At 39.6% G+C, this 19,745-nt stretch overlaps 1 protein-coding gene across 1 annotated transcript; it reads left to right on the top strand.

The window, feature by feature from the left end:
• The first annotated feature begins 612 nt into the window (after positions 1-612).
• Eif2s2 (eukaryotic translation initiation factor 2 subunit beta) lies at positions 613-19,465 on the top strand. Its single transcript, XM_020170271.2, has 9 exons — positions 613-752; positions 6,813-6,990; positions 8,432-8,535; positions 11,461-11,596; positions 12,309-12,409; positions 13,021-13,169; positions 15,489-15,545; positions 18,350-18,435; positions 19,008-19,465. The coding sequence occupies exons 1-9, from the start codon at positions 738-740 to the stop codon at positions 19,181-19,183; spliced, it is 1,002 nt and encodes a 333-aa protein (XP_020025860.1). The 5' UTR covers positions 613-737; the 3' UTR covers positions 19,184-19,465.
• The last annotated feature ends 280 nt before the right edge of the window (positions 19,466-19,745 follow it).

The following is a 19,745-nucleotide window of genomic DNA, read 5'->3' as shown; positions in this document are numbered from 1 at the left end:
CTTGTATTTTGAGGCTTCTTGACAGACTGTCACTTGACAGGCTGTTTCTCCTTAGAGGACGCCTTCCTTTCCTCAGACTACCCCTGCAGGGACTGAGAAGAGAGTTCTGGTTGTGACCTCCCAAGTAGAAAGCCAGCATATTAAATTTATCACAAAGTAAAACCCTGGTAGGGAGGCGCGCTCCTCCAGCTCCAAATTGGAACTCCCCCAAAACACTCCAGAGACGTGGGAAATCAGCCCCAAGCGATCAGATTACCGAGTGTCTTACTAGCCTAACCCAGGACGAACGGCCAAAATTCACTCGGAGAGCAACCGAAGAACATCGTTCTAAAAGCAAAACAGAACTGTCGGATCCGCAGAGGTCAGAACAGGAAACCGAACATTCCGGCTGGGGTTCGAGGAGATGACACTCACGCATCCCTTGGCAGCTGCAGCAAAAGCACCCGCCTCTTCTAGGAGAACTACAGGTCCCAGCATGCCCCGCGCCGCGGCGGCGTCTAGTAACTCGCGCCACACGAAGCGCGCACAGTTGGCTCTTGCTCGCGCCTGCGCCTAGGCGAGTTCTGCGCACGCGCACTTCCAACGTTAGTGGGGAGGGCGGGGTATCGTCCCCTCTCGCTGATGCAAGATCCTTGTGCGGTGCTGGGAAAGGTATCGGGAGGAGCTGCGCTGCCGCCGGGGCTTGGAGCTGACTTGTCTGATTTCCCGACCGTGCTGAGTCCACTCGAATCACAGCCATGTCCGGGGACGAGGTAAGGGCCTAAGCCCGGAGCTAGAGCTAAGGACTGAGGCAGGAAGCTTAACCTACCCCAGTGCGGGAAACTGGGCCTGCGGCCTAGCGGCGGGCGGCCGCCATGTGGGGCAGCCGGGCCTAGACGCCCCGGAGCGGTGGAGCCGGCGAGGAGTCCGAAGCCGCAGCTCCGCCGCACCCCGCTCTCCCTCGCGAAGGCGCGGTGGCCGGCGTTTCGGAAGTGCAGAGCACACGTTGAGTTGACCTCATGATGGGGTCTCATGTCCAGCTGGTTGCTCCGACTGAAGGAGATTGGACCTGGCGACCCCGGCGTTCCTTTCCGCTGGATCCTGCGGCCGCGGCTTGTCGCGCCGGGTACCCGGGATAGCTCGGTGGAGGTGTCCGGTTAAAGACTTTGTAGACTGTGGTTTTCGGGCAGGTTTCCCGTTCTTGTTCTGCTCTCGAGAGTTATTTCTTAAAAAGATGAGGGGTGCGGGACGTAGGACCAGAGGAAAGATCCCTCAGCCCTTCCCGGAAGGTTCCCGAGCCGGAGGCCCCGGGCCTCCTTTAACTGGGCTCTCGGCGACGTGAGCGGGAAGTCCGGGTGCAAAGCCGGCCGAAGAGCTCCACCCGCGGGTTGGGTCTCGGCATATCCTCGGGTCCTTTTTCCCATGCGTCCTGGTTCATCTCAAGATGAAGTTGGTGTTAAGTGCCCTCAAGTAGGTATTGCCTAATGTTGGAGGTAGAACTTCCCCACCTCCTAATTAAAAAAAAAAATTAGGAAGAATTTGCAATTTACTTGGCCTATAGGGAGGAGGAGGAAGAATTCGAGGCCCTCTACAGAGGTTGGTTTTTGACTTAGGCCCTGAATGATGTTTAGAATTTTCTCAACCAGTGGGAGGCTGATTACAGAAATGATGGAGAATGCCAAGTGTGCTTAGGGAAAGCGCAGTTTACTCCAGTTTGGTTTAGGGTAGGTACTGGTTAGTTCATGGAGGACCTTTAGTTAAGGAATTGGGATTTATTTTGGAAGGGACTTCAAGCTCTCATCTGAGTCTTATAACAACCCTGTGTAAAAAAAAAAAGGGGGGGGGTTCCTTTGTGCCCATTTTAGAGATGAGAAAACCGAGGCTCAAAAAAGTTGTATAATATCCACAAATTCTAAGTGGCTGAGCTATTGGCTGAATTCCACATCTATGCGTTCTTGCCTCTATCTCAGTGACTGGGAGGCTCTTGCTAGTTTAAAAAAGCTGAGACTGAGGAGATAGATGGTTCTTGCTTGGAGATCGTGGTAGTCATTGTCCAAAGCTACTGTGTTGGAAAAGTTCTGAAAGGCAATGTTTCACTCTTGTTTTATTTTTACTCATGTTCCAAGCTTTTCATGACTTTTAGCAAATGTAGAACTTACATACTGCAAGTTACTGTGGGAGTATACTGTGTATGGTTTCTACAGTAAAGTAGTCACAGTGTAGTAAGAGAAGTAAGAGATACAGGGGTAATAATGCAAGCTAGAAACTGCTAGTTGCCATGGCAAGTATCAGAAGACCACTGACAGCAATTTGGGGGGACTGGAGGGATCATTTTTGGTAATGGGATCAGGTTTTGATAAAATTGGAATATGAATACATTACTGAAGGATGAATAGGATTTTATGAAGCAGAAATGGCACACCAGCATTCCAGAACAGACTTTGGAGGCTAGTAAAATGCTATGCAGCTTGGCATTTCTTAGATCTACCAGTACAGCTTCATTTCTTAGATAGCAGTGTAGGACGCAAAGAGATTAACTTGCCATAGGTTCATGCAGTGAGGTAGTGAAACTAAAACCCTGGCTTTTTGCTTCACATTTTCAGGTAGAATTTACTTGTAGAGGGAGGAGTGAAAAATGTGATGTAGCCTGGTACTGGTGGCTCACACCTGTAATCCTAGTTACTCAGGAGGCAGAGATCAGGAGAACTGCAGTTCGTAGCCAGTGTGAGTGAATAGTTTGAGAGACCCTGTCTGGAAAAACCCATCAAAAGGATTGGAGTGGCTCAACATGTAGGCCCTGAGTTCAAACCCCAGTACTGCAAAACAAAACAAAACAGAACAAAAAAACAAGCAACAACAACAAAACAAAAAAGAATGGGATGTAGGTTGTGGTTAGTGTTGCTGACTGAAGAAATATTCTTCTAGTCTTCTGACTTGTGAGTGAGGACCAAATGTAAACCTGTACTTGGAAGTGATTTACAAACTGCCAGAAACTTTCCAGAGTAGAAAGTTATTCTGACTGGTAGCCAGGATACATAATGAAAGAAGCCACTATTAAAAAGTTTCTTTTTTTCTGTATATGGCTTATAGACATATAATTGACATAAAGTAAGTTGTAGTCATACCTTTTAAACCTAGTAATTAAGCCATACATGACTCTTTTTAGCTTAGTAGAACCATAACTTTAAAAAGCAGTGCCTTATAAATGTAGGTGCTCCTTAGTAAGAAAAAAAATCCCTAATCTGCAGGCATTCAGAATTTTTAAATTTTTATTTGAGACAGAGTCTTGCTATGTAGCTCAGACAGGCCTCAGCAGTCCTCCTGCCTCAGCTTCCTGAGTGCTGGGATTATAGGTTACACCATTACACCTAGCTTTACATTGTTTTTAGAAAAACACTACCAATATCTAAGACTAAGCTTACTACTACAAGGTGTTATAATAATGGGTTTTTACACAATATGGTAAGGTATTTTTGCAAAAGAAACTTTAAAAAGTTTTGGATTAAAAATAAAATACGCTTTGTGTGAAGTTTACAAAACACAAAGAATTCAAAGAAAAATGTCCCAGAATCTTATTACCCAGGGAGGAAAATGCTATTAGCATTTCACCCCTGGAACAAAGCTGGAACAAAGGTTAGATCAGTGCCTTTGCTTGCTTTTTTTCTGGCCCATATCTGTCTTCCTGGTAAAGGATGGATAGAAGGAGGCAATTTGAGTTAGCACTTGAGGCTATTGTCAGGGTAATTCTAGCTAGTATCTCCTTTCCTTGCCAGCCCAGCATGAGAAACTGAAAATGGAAACTTTATACTTTTTTTTGTGGTATTGGGAATTGAACTCAGGGCCAGGGCCTCACACTTGCTGGGCAGGTGCTTTTACCACTTGAGCCACTTGGCCAGCCCTTTTTTTTGTGATGGCTTTTTTGAGATAGGGTCTTGCAAACTATTTGCTGGGGCTAGCTTCTAACCAGTATCCTCCTGATTGCTGCTTCCCTTGTAGCTAGGATTACAAGTGGGAGCCATTGGTGCTGGGCAACTCTATACTTTTGAAGGTTTTTTTTTCCTCTGTTTTTGTGAGTGTGTACTTTAAAAAAAGCTTAAGTGGTTCTGTAGTTTTTGCATAGGTGCATTGTCAACACTGTTTGCTTCTCAAATCCAAATGAGTCTCATCAACAAAATATTTGGAATATATTCAGTTGATGATTTGGAAGTCAGATGGAAAAGTTTTTTTTTTTTGGAGGGGGGGATATGTCTCAGTATTTAGCCCACACTGGCCTGGAACTTGATATGTAGCCAGGGATGGCCTTAAACTCTTGCTCTTCCTCCTACCTCAGCCTCCTGAGGGACTTGCAACACCAGGCCCATAATTCAAATTGTAAAAAGTTATGTTTTCTTACTTGGCCTTGTGTTTTGGTGGGGTTTTGCTTTGAGTGCTGCTTTCAGATCCCTGGTTTCCTCATTTGTAAACAACTTTACAGGGCTGTGTGAATAAAATGAGGCACCGAGTATATAAAGTACATAAGTATTAAGTATCTAGAGACAGGAATTGGGAGAGATATTAATTATTTCAGCAAAGATTTCTACATGTTTATTATTTAAGAGACCACAATCTGTTTACCTATAGACTTAAGTAAAAATGTTTTTCAGGGGTAAGAAGGCAATTGTGAAGCTGTCATCTGATTTTAGGATTCTTCCCATCTTTGGTCTGTCTTCCTGAGTAATAGTTAAAAGGTAGTTAATATTCCAGGGAATCTGATGCTTGAAAAAAATGCAATAAATGGATCATAAGCCCTGCCAGAACCAAATTTATAGTGCCTAGAGTGTTGTCTGTCCTTTTGCCAAGTCCTTATTTCAAGAAAAAGTGAATTTTAGCTGCCTCCCTATAACAGGATGCGCAGTACTTCACGTAGGGTGAACCAAAGCCCAGTAATAGTAGGTCAGCAGTGGGAACTTCTTCATCCTTGCTGTTCTGTTTTGGAAGTGATGCTTCTTTAGGTTTCGCAGTTAATGTTCTTCAGACTGACTGCATTTCAGAATTATTTATTTACACAACAAGGCTATATAAAAATTTCCAGAATGTTTTGCAGATACTTCTCTACTGTGTGAGGACAGTATTTACCCTTATTCCAGACTATAGTTTGGTTTTGGTCTAGCTTAGTTTCCTTAATGTACTTGGGCCAAAAGGAATTTAAGTTAATTATTAGAATCAATTTTGGGGCTGGGCACCCGTGGCTCACACCTATAATCCTGGCTACTCACTCAGGAGGTAGAGATCAGGAGGATTGTGGTTTGAAGCCAGCCCAGGCAAACAGTTCTCCAGACCCCTGTCTCCAAAAAACCCATCACAAAAAAGGGCTGGTAGAGTGGCTCAAGGTGTAGGCCCTGAGTTCAAGACCCAGTACCATAGGGGGGAAAAATCAATTTTGGGAATTTTTTGAGTTTCATGATAAGTCTGGGAAATTAGATTATCTTAGTTGAGGAAGTTTCAATGATAGGAATCAGGTACCATGCTTTGTGAACTGTAAGCTATTGATTCTCCTAATAACCTCATCAGGTTTTTGTGGGTTTTTTTTTTTTCTTTTTCCCTCCCTTTGGTGGTACTGGGGTTTGAACTCAGGTCCTTGAATTTGCTAGGTAGGTTCTGTACCACCTGAGCCATGCCTCCAGCTATTTTTGCTCTTATTTTTTGGATAGGGTCTTATATTTTTGTCTGGCAGGCCTAGACCATGAACCTATGCCGCCTACCTACTTGGGACCATGCCCACCTTAATGGTTGAGATGGGATCTCACTAACTTTTGCCTGGGCTGGCCTCAAACCTGATCCTCCTGGTCTTTACCTCCCAAATAGATGGGATTACAGGTATGCATGACCACACACAACCTGATTTGATTTTAGTTCTGCTAGTTACTTCCATCATCCAGATGGAACATGGAATAACCTAAGTATGAGGCATGGTCAGGATTTGAATCCAGACAGTTGGTCTATAGCCCTGTGCTTTTAAACACTACACAGTCCACAGCAGATCAGTGGGCAAAATGCTAAGTTCAAGCTGGTAGAATATGAGCAAAGTGGTAAGATGCTGAGGAAAAAATGCTTGGGACTTGAATCAATTTTGTTTGACTTTACTCTTTCTGCTGTGTCAGGTATTTGCTCTTTAAATTATGTCTAAAATAACTTTTTCTTCAAGTGATCAGTACAAATGTCTACAAGTTAAAAATTTTTCACTTATTCTCTAGTGGTCATTTAGATTATAATAATCTAAGAGAACTTTTTACATTTCATAAACAAAAGCAGAGCAAAAGGTTCTGAGGAAGTTTCTCTTATTTGGGGATTTATTACATGAAGGGTTGCTGGTGAATTTCCTTAAAGGTTAAGGTTTGTCTGAACTTCAGGATAAAAGTTTTAAAAACTCAGATCCTGAGACCTGATAAATGTTCATAACAAAATACTCATAACCTGCACTGACATTGTTTTTCTTATTCATAAGTGAGTATAATATAGGTTGTTCTTAAGGTCCTGCTCCTAAATTAGACAACTCATTCATAATATACACATTTACTCATGAAAGTAAAAGTAAAGTTGTTGTATCTTGTGATACCTAACAAATTGAAGGGCATGTGCACATGCTTTAGCACCCTCCTTCCTGTTTAATAGTATAAGGAAGGTTGGATGGACAGTTTATTTTTTATTTACTTATTTTTGGTAGGGTTTTTTTTGGCATTTTAATGTATCAAATACTTTTTAGTTTTAAGAGTTTACTTCTTGAGGATGAAGCATATTTGGAAGGTGAGCATCATTAAAAATAATCACTCGGTTCTTTCTTATCTCTTAAACAGATGATTTTTGATCCTACTATGAGTAAGAAGAAAAAGAAGAAGAAGAAGCCTTTTATGTTAGATGAGGAAGGGGATGCCCAGACAGAAGAAACCCAGCCCTCAGAAACAAAAGAAGTGGAGCCAGAACCAACTGAGGACAAAGATGTAGAAGCTGATGAAGAGGATAGTAGGAAGAAAGGTGAGTGGTTGATGTCAGATTTATTGTTGTCCTTAAAGCCTTAATTCCTTCAATGGCTTAGATTTTTGTATACTCATTGTCTTCTCAGTCTGATAAGGCAAGGCTATTCTGATGAAGCCAAGGTTATCAGCAGTCTGTGTGCACTGGACCTTACCAGATTTGATAGATTTGTTGCAGGGAAATTCCCCTTGAATTTACAAATTACAAAGATAACCTCTTCATTACAGGACTGGTTTTCCAGTCTGATCTTTTAGGTTTCTTCTCCAGCTTTAATGATAGTTGTATTTGAGTGTAGATAGAAAGAAATAGGACCAAGATAAGGCAGTTAATGTGTATGAGAGATTAATACTACATCCTAAAATATTGTGGGTTAGGGACTAGCTTTGGTTTTTCACCTCATGTTAGTGTTATAACACTATGTTATATAGCACTAAAATTTGACTATTAGAAAAATGATTCAGTAAACATAATTTGTATTGAATATAAGACTGCTAGGATAAAGAGAAATGGTATTCCTTCAGTAAATACCATGTGTCTTGCACTTGTTTGAAACTTGGAAAGTATTTTCTGTTGTAATAAGATAAAATGTATTCGTGAATAGCTTCTTAAAAAATGGTAGCAGAGGGATTCTATAATATTCGTAGAAAACAGCTGGGCAGAGCCAATGGAAATGATATATTCACTAATGGTAAATACAGTTTCATCAATATTCATACTTACTGTGTTCCTTATTTTAATGAATGTGAAATAATTTGTATGAAGTCTTTTTAAAAATTACTTACTTTTTAGGTTTTTATTTTATTTTTTTTGCAGGGCTAGAGATTGAACCCAGGGCCTTATACATGCTAGGCAAGCACTGTACCACTGAACCATTTTGCCAGCTGTATAACTGCTTTTTGATGTTTTGATTAATTCAATAAAATGTTGAGCTAGGTACTAGGATTTAACTGAGAAAGGCTCATATGCTTAGTATGTAGAAGGGACACTAGGTAGATAAGAAAGTTGGTAGTAATTAACTTAGCTGGAATGAACAGAATGTATTACCAAGCACCCTGAGGACACCTAACGTAATTAACAGGCTTAGAGATTTCTTGGTCAAAGTAACTTCTAACTAAGATCTGTGAGTTAAAGGTAAGAGCTGTGTGAGGGTCCATGGGAAGGCTTGGCGGGCGGTAAGAGACTATGCATAACTGCACTAGGATTTGGAAGCAGTTCAATAGGGCTGGAACCAGGGATGGAGGTATTGGAGTGGGTAGGGGTATTGGGGTAGGCAGAAGTGAATATACAAAGCTGGAGATTCTTGGAAAAAGAATCATAACCATTGTGGTTGTAGAAGAGTTACTATACTAATTAGTACCTAGAAGGGGTTGGCATAACTCACAATTTGATGCTTTGCCTTTTGATAGTTGTTAATAATTGATAATCCTTGATCAATTTTTAGATGCTTCTGATGATCTAGATGACTTGAACTTCTTTAATCAAAAGAAGAAGAAGAAAAAAACAAAAAAGATATTTGATATTGATGAAGCTGAAGAAGGTATAAAGGTAGTATTGCTTTCTTGTTAAAGGTAAAATTTGACCACTTGAAAGGTTGCTAATGGCTGTTTCATCCCCTTAGTAACTTTGCTTTTGTTAAGCACTTAATCATCACTATTAAGGTCATTATCGTGGGAGTGTATCTTAAAGATTATATAGTTGAAGGAATATAAATTTAGGTCTTACATATCGTAGGCCATTAAGATAATTATAAAATGCCCCTTATTCTTACCATACTGAGATTGTTTGGCTGAGGAGAGATATTTCTGTATGGGAGAAATCTTGTGGAGCAAGTTTTTATATAGTTTCTTCTGTTAAACCTTTGGTAGCAGCAAAGAATGAACCTCAACCTACAGTGGTTGGTAGCAAATGACAGTGCAGCTTGAAGGCAAACCAGACCTTTCAGGCTAATTCTGTGGAGTTCTCTTACCTTTTTTTTTTTTTTTCTTCCCCCTTTTATTTTTTTGGCAGTGCTGGGGTTTGAACTCAGGGCCTCACGTTTGCTAGGCAGGCACTCTTACCACTTGTGCCACACTCCAGCTGAGTTCTCTTATCTTGTAGGGACTTGAGACTGTGATTATTTTACTGTTTGATTGATTTCCAGTACAAGTATCTTAAAATTGTTTGAACAAGAAGTAGATAGGTGGGCAGGAAGATAAATAGGGTGGATGGAAAAAGGAGCTCAAAATCTGTTCTTCCCCTCCCTAGAGCTACCATTTTGGTATTGGGGTTTAATCTTGGGGCCTCAGGCTTGCTTAACATTTGAGCCACTCCACCAGTCCTTTTTTGTGTTGGGTATTTTTGAGATAGGGTCTCAAACTGTTTGCCCAGGCTGGGCTCAAACTGCGATCCTCCTGATCGCTGCCTCCCAAGTAGCTAGGATTACAGACATGTACCACTGGCACCTGGCTTGTATTTTGTTTTTGAGGTGGGGTCTTGCTAACTTTGCCCAGGCTATTCTTGAGTTCCTCCTACCTTCACCTTCTGAGTATTTGGGATAACATGCATATACCACCTAGAACTACCATTTTAAAGACCTATGCAGGAATCACTTTAGCAGAGCCCATACATCTACATCTATTTATAAAACTCGGTGTATAGCAATTTTGTATGCACAGAGAGAGCAGCAAGAACATCCACTTCTCCTACCCCCTCATCCCCCCCAAAAAATTCCATTTTGTTTTTCTACTGAAATTTTACTTTGGTAAGTAATTTATTTGCTCAAACTCAAATATGGTGTCTCACATGTAGCAGGGAATTTATACAGTATTGAGTTTTGGAATGTGTCTTAATTTTGATGACAGTTTGTTCAGCAAATGTATATTAGTGATTACAATGAGTCAGGCATTGCGTCTAATTATTAGGGTACTAAAATGAATAAGATTTTTTCCTGTTAGCAGAGTAATTTTAGTTGAAGGATAACTTAGAATATTTTGAAACAAGATGACTTTCCCTGGCTTCATACTGTTCTCCTTCTAGTTAAGGATTCTCTTCCTATTACTATAGGAAAATGGAGAAACAGAAATTCTCAGGTTTTACTGAACAATGGGGTTTAAATGTCCTGGATAATAAGGTGACACATCAGAAGTGTGCCACAGAAAGTCTTGGTCTATTAAAGACTTGGATTTTTCTGTGCTATTAATACAATCCAAGAAGATGGAATAGGTATTCTTGTCACCGGGCAAGGGATGGATATCAATTTGCAGCTGGCTGAGTTGGTGTTTTGGATATTTTTGTTGTTGTTGTTCTGTTTTGTTTTATTGCAGAATTGGGGTTTGAACTCGGTGTTTCACACTTGCAAAGCCGGCACTCTATGATTTATATATAAGATAAAATATTTGGGTTTTGTGCTATGCTTTGGTCTTGGCACCCAGCTCCTATAACCCTTGTAGTCTTCAAAGGAAGTGTCTGCTACTGAGAAGACTTTTGTATGCTAATGAGATGACTGGTGTCTGGGCAGCCTCTTCAGGCTGGGGGCTGGTCACTAGGAAGACCAAGCCATGATCAGTGGTCCCTGCCACCTATGAAGATGAAGATTGAGATCTGCCACCAGTAGCCAATAACTTAATTGGTCATACTTTCATAAATGAAACCCCTAAATGATCAGAGTACTTCCATCTTGGTTACCTCATTGATATACTGGGAAGATGACAGGCCTAGAGTTTGCCTTCCTTGACACCTTCCCTGCTTCCCACCCCCAGTACATTGTTCTGTGCATCACATTCATTTGGTTGTTCATGGGTTGTATCTTCTATTTTAAACTGATACATTTCTGAATTTCAGTTGTTGAGGGAGTGGAGCTGTGGGAACCTCCAAATTTGTAGCCAAGTCAGACAGAAGTGTAGTTAACTTGGAGACCTGATACTTGCTACTGGTCATCTGAAGTTAGGGCCCTTAAACTATGAAGCTGAGCCTTTAAACCTGTAGATCTGATAACTCCAGGTAGTTAGTGTTAGAAATGAATGATGCCTAGTTGGTATAGTTGGAGAATTGGTGTGGAAAAACACATATTTGGTGTCACCAAGAGAAATCCCTCTATTGACTATATCATATTCACTCAGAAACTTGATTAAAATATTCCTGAGCCCTGTTCCTGCTGAAGATTGTCAGTAAATTTAAGAGTCTTTTAAAGTTTCTCACGTGATTCTGACAGTCTGGTTTGGAAACATGGGTAATAATGGTAAGATCCCAAGACTGAAGAATAAAAAGGGATAAAAGGGGAAATGATCCCACAAAAGTATCTTGAGGGATTCACAGTTTAAATGGCAGTTTCTAAGCCAGTTTGGCCCACCTATGAGAGGTATTTCTTATCTGTAATTTTAGCTTGAAATATTGTGATTTTTTTTTCCCCGCTCTAAAATGGTGCTTGCTTATGTAACTTAAGAAAAGAGTAATCCTAGCATCAAAATGTTGAGACTTATCTCAATTTCTTAGGATCTTAAGATTGAAAGTGATGTTCAAGAGCCTGCTGAGCCAGAGGATGACCTTGATATTATGCTTGGCAACAAAAAGAAGAAAAAGAAGAATGTCAAATTCCCAGATGAAGATGAAATATTAGAAAAAGATGAAGGTAATACTAGGAACCCAGCATCTCATTTGTAGGTTACTTAAGCCTTTGGCCTTAGTCTTTGATTGGGAATGGAGAGGGTTTTTTGAAGCTTTTTTCCTGTTCCTTATTTCCACTGCATGATAATGAAAGCTGAAAGGAAATAGTATCTAACTTGACAATGGTAAATCTTCAGAGATTTCATGGGGGGAAGAATTTTGCAATTGTGATTATAAGAAACCAGTCTGATTTAGATTTGGGAAAATTACTGTAACTGAATTTTAAGTAATGTTTAAAATTTTTAAGGTTTTGTTGTCTCAAGTACAGTTTTATTAGTTTCTAAATACTATAGGGGTTTTAGAGAATTTTAGTATAGTCAGCAGATGGGTTTTTATGGGTGTTGAAATTTCTTAAGTGCTTCAAAACAGTTGGACTCCTTTTTTTCTAATTAGCCTGATGCATTATTTTATCTTGTTTCTTAACTTAAGAAACATTTCACTGTGTATTATCATGAATGTCTCTATTAAGGGTCTTTTTATTAAAGTCATTACATCTCTGTCTATAAGGAAAAGGGGATTGTTTTTTGAGCCTTGATCCCTCTGCTCTTGACACTGTTATGAATGCAATTGTGAAAGGAAAGACAACTGTTTTTAAGCTTTCATTTCTTTTAGATCTTCCTTCTGTCCCTCCTTTGTTATTATAGCAGGTCTCACCCCTCATTCTTTGTTATCTGTAGCTTTAGAAGATGAAGACAGCAAAAAAGATGATGGCATCTCATTCAGTAACCAGACAGGGCCTGCTTGGGCAGGCTCAGAAAGAGACTACACTTATGAAGAGGTGAGATAAATACTGTTGTGAGAGAGGCTAAGCTGTTCACTAGTATACAAAGAAAAGCAAGATAAATGTTTCCTGAATTGGAAGGACCATTGAAATACAGATTGATAGTAAAGTAGCTGCAGAGAGGTCATGTATCCAGTACATAGCAGTTCGTGATGCCCACCTTTGTGGGCCCAGAATGTGGCATTCATTATAGTACTCACTGTCCCCATCTGAATTCATGGATTTATGAGTGTGTGGAACCCCCTTGGGAATCAGGAGACCTTGGTAGCAAAGTGGCTAATTTGTGGCCAGGGTAGTCTGAAGTTTGCTTATTTTGGGGTTTTCTGAATCTTTTCCACGTATCATATACTTTCCCATAAAAACAGCAGAATTAGTTTGGGGCTCATTCATTAAATTAACTTTTAGCAAGGAATTACTGAGCATCTGTAAAGGATCAGATCCTAGCTGGTGAGGAGGTCCTGCCCTCAAAGGAGCTCCAGAACATGTAGTGTGCATGTGTATATTTAATTTAAAAAAGTAAAATATACTCCATTGAAGTGACTAAAATGTGAACTTTATACTCCTTGCTATTACTAAGAATATGCTTGAAAACTACTTTGTCCTTACAGCTACTGAATCGCGTGTTCAATATCATGAGGGAAAAGAATCCAGATATGGTTGCTGGAGAGAAAAGGAAGTTTGTTATGAAACCTCCACAGGTCGTCCGAGTGGGAACCAAGAAAACTTCATTTGTGAACTTTACAGATATCTGTAAACTGTAAGTTGGTTAATGGAGAGCGTCCATTCCAAATACCACATTCTCAGTGGAGTTTTAAAAATATTAAGTGTCCTTATGGTAGAATTTATTGCAAGTAGAAAAAGATAGGGCACATGTGTAGGGGTCAGGTTCAGGAAAGTCACAATTCAAATCTAGTTCTTTAAATTCATAGGTCTTGATGTTCATTTTGTTATGGTGTCCATAGATGAGAAAAGTCAGCTCGTATTGACCCATGAGAGTGGATCCTAACCAGATGTACTGAAGAGTGAGGCTTGAATATAGTTCTCAGATGGGTTGGGAACTCTGGGAATGGAAAAGGCTTATCAGGCAGGGTAGATCTGCCAAGCAAGCAGAGAGCTCTTGAAAAGTGGCTGGATTTGGTATGCCTCTTCCTTGATGGTCATGGCCAGGACCCAACTGATGAAATTTCTTCTTTCTTAATTGCCATTATATTCTATGCCAGTGTAACCCCAAGTCACTGTCCGAGTCTGTCTTCTCAGTTCCTCAGCTATGCCTTTTCTGGCAGGTTCCCATCCACTCACCTTGTCCCCACTATTTGTTTTTCATTTTCATAAGTGATATGTGCTTGTTGCAGCAAAAAGATGACTCCGTGTTTCAGTACTTTTCAAGCATCACTCAAAACATTTTAGGCTTTTTTTTTTTTTCCTTATGACAGTAGTAATATATGCTCACTAGAAAAAAATTAGAAAATTAAGACACACTAAAGAATACAAAACCATCTGAAAGTACTGATAACCATACTTTAGTACTTTTATGTAGCCAGTTTAAAGCACATATTTTTAGATAAATTAGTATACTGATTTTTAACCTTTCTTCTCAATATAATATAAAGTTTACTTATGTCATTAAGTAGCGTTCATGTATTTTAAGTAGCTACACACATATTCTAATAGTTCCTTAATTTGGACAAGGTTGCCCCCACATTTTTATTATTGGCAGCAAAACTTCACAGAACATTTTTAAACATGTATTAATAGGAGCTCAGAAGCTGGGCATGGTGGAGCATGTCTATAGTCCTAGCACGCAGGAGGTAGAGACAAGGGGTTCAAGGATCAGGAGTTCTGGGCCAGCATGGGTTATACAGCGAGACTCTATTTTAGGGGGGTGAAGGGTGGAGGAGGTAGCACTGAATAGAGATGTAAGTAAAAAATTCCCAAAATGGAATTGCTACATTAAAAGAAAAGGTATTTTGGAGCTGGAGGAATGGCTCAAGTGGTAGAGCACCTGCCTAGCAAACATGAGGCCCTGACTTCAAACCCCAGTGCTGCCAAAAAGAAAGAAATGGTATTTTTATGGCAAACTACATTTCAGCAAGCTTGTAACAATTTATACTTCCATTAGTAATATAGGAGCTTACCTGTTTTGTATTTTTTACCAATTGTCACTTATTATTATATTTTGGGAAAAAATACCTGTATAAAAATTGTAATGGAACTAACAAGTGAAAATCGTGAATGGCATTGCTCCATATTTGCTTTTTAATTTTAGATGTGGGCCTGTCTTGTTCTAAATCATGCCATGAATGTCATAATTTAACCACTCCACAATTGGTGAATATTTAAGCTTTTTTTTTTTTCTTTTGGCAGTACTGGAGTTTGAACTCAGGGCCTTGTGCTTGCTAGGCAAGTGCTCTGCTTGAACCACACACATACCTCCAGCCCTTTTGATCTTATTTATTTTTTCAGAAAAGGTCTTGCACTTTTTGTCCAAGGCTGACCTTGGGCTGTGGTCTTCCCATCTCTGTCTCTTGCATAGCTGGGATTATAGGTACGAACCATCATGCCTGGCCCTGCTGTTTTCATTTTTATGCTGTTGTGCTATATGGAACGATATATTTGTGTGTCTGTATTTCCATTTTTAAAATACGAACAATTGCAAACAGGAAATATACAGGGATTAGCATGACAAGCATCCAGATATCAATCACCTAGGTTGGTGTACATTGACCTTTTCACATGTGATTGAGATACTTTTACATTTTACAGCGAAGTCTACCTTTGTGTATTTTTATGATCCCTTTCTCCTTCCTCCTTAGACAGATAAGATTTAGTGTTCACCTTTCCCGTCCATATCTTTAGATACTTACGCATATGTTTGTAAATAGCATGTAGTACTGCTTTTTAAGCATTCAAATAGAAATAAGTATTATCGTAGTATAAATCTTTATTTCAAACTTTAAATGAATTGCCTGAAATTCATCTAATGCTGAGTAATCACAGATTGAACTAGTGAACAGGATGGTTTTTCAGAAGTGTAGTCAGATGTCCATGAAAGATATATTTAATTTTTTTTTTTTAGATTACATCGTCAGCCCAAACATCTCCTTGCGTTTTTATTGGCAGAACTGGGTACAAGGTAAGAAACTACCAATATTCATGTATAGTGGATACTACTGGACATTACTAGTATACAGAAAACATTACCTGATTATCAGAGGAACTTTTAGGTCAGTGGAAAAGTGAAACCATTTCATGTCTGTGGGAGAGTTTGGCACTTAGGAATAGGGTGCAGTTGACCATGGTTCTTCTGAACAGGCCTGCTGTTATACTAAAGTGAGTATCACAGGTACTACCATGTTTAGAGTTTCCTGTCACTAATGGGAACTCTTGGGTCTTTTTATATGGAGCAAATACTAGATTTTAGAGGAACCAATTTAAGTCAGCTTTTTTTTCTTAATTGATAAGAGGCTTTTAAAGAAGTAGAGCTTACAAACTGATGAGTAGCACAGGAGAAACCATTGAAAGAAGGATCTGAGATTAGCTACTTTCTTCCTTACAGGGCTCGCCTGGAAGTCACTGAGCCAGTCCATCCCCATTCATGGAGCTCAGGCAGATTCCTTTGACTACTATAAGTGCATGAAACCAAATGTCCTTTTAAAAATAAATAATGTAGACTTAGGTCATAAAATAACTAACACATAGTGAGCACCTGTTGTGTTCTGGGTACAGTGCCAAGTTCTGCTTGGGTACCATCTCATTTAATCTTTACAACAGCTCTATGAAATAACACCCGTCCTTAGATTTGGAAACAGTTTATTGATGAAGGTCTAGGTCACATGGCTAAATCAAAATGCAAGGTCAAGTCTGCTTGCTACGGAGTTTGAGCTCTCCCATCCAAGTACTAACCAGGCCCAACCCTGCTTAGCTTCTGAGGTCAGATGAGATGGGGCACGTTTAGGTATGGCCATAGATGGAGCTTGAGATCGTAAATGGCTTAAAATCTGTCTCACCTGCAGTGCAGAGATAATTAGGTGTTCTGTGCTTTTTATACTCTTTAAAAAAAAAATCACAGATGGGCTGGTGGAGAGGCTCAAGTGGTAATAGTGCCTGCTTTGCAAGTGTGAGGCGCTGAGCTCAAAAAAAAAAAAAAATCACAGTTGGATTTTGCTATACTTGCAGAGGCATTAAGGAGTAGTTTGCTTAACTGTGGTATATATGAGCTCTTTTGTAGATTTGTGTCTTTTAAGAATAAAGTTGTTACAATCATTTTTATTTTCAAGCATAAACTAATAAGGAAAAGCTAGCAATGTTTTTGAAATAACCTAGTTTTTGTAACAATGTGGTTAAATTATAACAAGTTGTGACCAGTGAACTTATGGTCAGTGGGTTAAATATTTTAGGGTTGTTAAGGAAATTCTTTTTGGGGGTGGGAGGCAGTGCATGGAAAAATTCCCTATCTTGTGGAATCACCATAGCCTGGGGATTAAGGGTTACTTATAATCCATGCAGGATGACACTAAAGCCTTATAGTTAAAGGAGAATCATAGAGAGGTTTTTAGAAAAAGATACGGAACAAACAAAATGTAACTCTGTTGTCGTATTTTATGATTTGTGAATTTTAACACATAATGTCTTTCTCAAAAGTACTTGTCAACAGCTTCTAATCAGGAAGTACCATTGACAGTTTGGGACCTGTGATTTCAATAATATATATATTTTTGGTAACAGTTTTCGAGATACAACTCAAATTTAATTCATTGATTTTAATATGCCCACATATTAAAATTAACATGTGTAACCGTCACCAGTTTTAGTACATTTTCAACAATTTTTTTTTTTTGGTAGTACTGAGAATTGAACTCAGGACTTTGTGCTTACTAGGCAAGCATTCTACCACACTCCCAGCTCTGTTTATTTTTAACTATACTTGTAACTATGACTAAATCAAAATGGTGCTTAGAATTTTTATTTATTTTTTTTGTGGGAGGGTCATACTATGTTGTCCAAGTTGACCCTGAACTACTGGGGCTTAAGTGATCCTTTTGCCTCAACTACCTCTTGGAATTGCAAGTGCGCACCTTTGCACCTGGCTTAAGATTTAATACATATGTGTGTGTGGATATATATATGTAGTCCTTTCATCATGTTTTTATATTGATAGCCTCCTATACTTTCTTTGCACCTGATTATGCATTCAGAAAGTTTTTGTTGGATGAAGGAGCTATCACAAATAGTGAATAAGTTTTAGAATTAAAATCAATTACAGATCTGTTTGTTGTCACTGTCTAATTGGTTGAAATTGGATTTAATGTTAGGAAATAATGGTTAGGTCAGCAGTCATTAGCTACTTAATTCAAAATAAAGTTTGAGCTGGGTGTGGTGGCTCAAGCCTGTAAGCTTTCCTAGGTACTTGGGAAGCAGAGATTGGGAGGATCTAGGTTATAGGACAGACTAGAAAAAAAAAGTTTGCAAGACTTCATCTCAACCAATGGCTGAATACATTAGTATGCACCTGTCATCCCCAGCTACATGGGGAAAGTACAAACAGGAGAATCTGAATCCAGACTACCCTGGGCATAAAGCAAAACTGTATCTCAAAAAAAGGGCTGACAGAGTGGCAGAGTGACAGGCCTGGAGTTCAACCCCCATATCACAAATGAATCAATGAATGAATGAATGAATTTTGAGGGTGAGCATGATGGTTTATGCCGGTAATCCCAGCATCTCAACACTGGGGAGGCTGAGGCAGGTGGATTGTGAGTTCGGGGTCAGCTTGAGCTACATAGTGTGATCATGTCTCAAAAAATAAAAATTGAGAAACCAGATAGTATGGCATACTGATCCAAGAACTTATTCCTGCACCATTGAGTATATTTTAATCCCATTAAACATGCTGGAATTTGATTCTAAAATAATGGGATTTTTTTTTTTCTTTCATAGTGGTTCTATAGATGGTAATAACCAACTTGTAATCAAAGGAAGATTCCAACAGAAACAGATAGAAAATGTTTTGAGAAGATACATCAGTAAGTTTGTAATTTCATTATGTCACTGTGAAGTGTTCCCATTACGCTGCAGTGTTTTAGGGAAAGCTTTTTGTTGGTGATGTGCCTGGAAAATCAGGCCTTAAAGAAATCGGAAGGAAAATGATAGTAAAGGGGAGGTGGAAGACCCAGATGATTGAACTTTCTGGTTGGTTCTGGGGCTGAGAGCCATGTCTAAGAAACCTGCCTGTGATTCTGACGTAGCCCAGCCCCCTTGTTAGCTTACTAATCATTGAAAAATTGATGTGCCTGTTCACACCTAAGAGGGCCAGATAAGTAGCTCAACTGTTGACAGAACCAAGAGTAGGCAGTTGGCAAGCCTCCCTTCATCCTGGGGCATTTGGAGTCTTTTTTTCAACCCATGGTTTAGTGCCAAAAGCATTACAGCAGACAGCTGTGTTTTCTTACCCCCAAGAATAGCTTCCCTGGTTTGGGTGCCCAGATACACTGTTCTCTAAGCCTGGGCTTAATGCAGTAGATGTATTTCTGTGAGAGAATAGAAACCTCTCCTTCGGTGTAGCTACCAATAATGCTGTGTGTTCCTTTTCCTGCAGAGGAATATGTCACTTGTCATACATGCCGATCACCGGACACAATCCTGCAGAAGGACACCCGACTCTATTTCTTACAGTGTGAAACTTGTCATTCTCGATGCTCTGTTGCCAGTATAAAAACTGGCTTCCAGGCTGTCACAGGCAAGCGAGCACAGCTCCGTGCCAAAGCTAACTAATTTGCTAATCACCATTTTGCAAAGTGTGCTGTGGAGATTTGGCTGGACAGGTTTGCCATCAGAATGGATACACCATTGTATTAAAAACAAGATAGAAAAGCTGCCAAGTTCTTTGGTGAGCGGTTGATCTGAAATCCTTGCAGGATGCTCAAGCTGTTGACATACTCATTGCCTACTTTTAACAACTGTCAGAGAAACATGATGGGGTAAGGAGGTGCTTTTTTAAAATCGTTCATAGACTTCTGTAAAATGCAAGATAAATTAAAGTTATTATAACAGTGATTCTTTCAATTTGGTTTGTCCTTCAGTTTTCTTTTCCTATAAAAAATGTGCTTGGTGAATTTAGCAAAAAAACAAAACAAATTTGTGCCTGGGCTCTTGTGAGGTATCTCTAGGCACTTCAGTGGGCAGCCGTTTTCCTTGTCAGTTTCTTTTGAGATACATGGCTTCCCATGAGAGGGTGGTTGGAGCCAAAGATCTGGGATAACTGCCTGTTTTTAATGTCCAGGGAATGACTAGGTAGATTTGCATTTTTTTCCTGATGTGAGGATTGTTGTTACTA

This window comes from Castor canadensis, chromosome 5 (genome assembly GCF_047511655.1).
Source record: "Castor canadensis chromosome 5, mCasCan1.hap1v2, whole genome shotgun sequence".
In the NCBI taxonomy this organism is placed as follows: Eukaryota; Metazoa; Chordata; class Mammalia; order Rodentia; family Castoridae; genus Castor; species Castor canadensis.
The sequence above is the reverse complement of the archived record's forward strand: the minus strand, read 5'-3'. Positions and strand labels throughout refer to the sequence as shown.

Excerpts from the sequence above, each read along its gene's own strand:
- Eif2s2 (XM_020170271.2), top strand. Across the intron at positions 13,170-15,488 it reads TTTACAGATATCTGTAAACT|ATTACATCGTCAGCCCAAAC; the intron begins GTAAGTTGGTTA and ends TTTTTTTTTTAG. Across the intron at positions 18,436-19,007 it reads TGTTTTGAGAAGATACATCA|AGGAATATGTCACTTGTCAT; the intron begins GTAAGTTTGTAA and ends CTTTTCCTGCAG.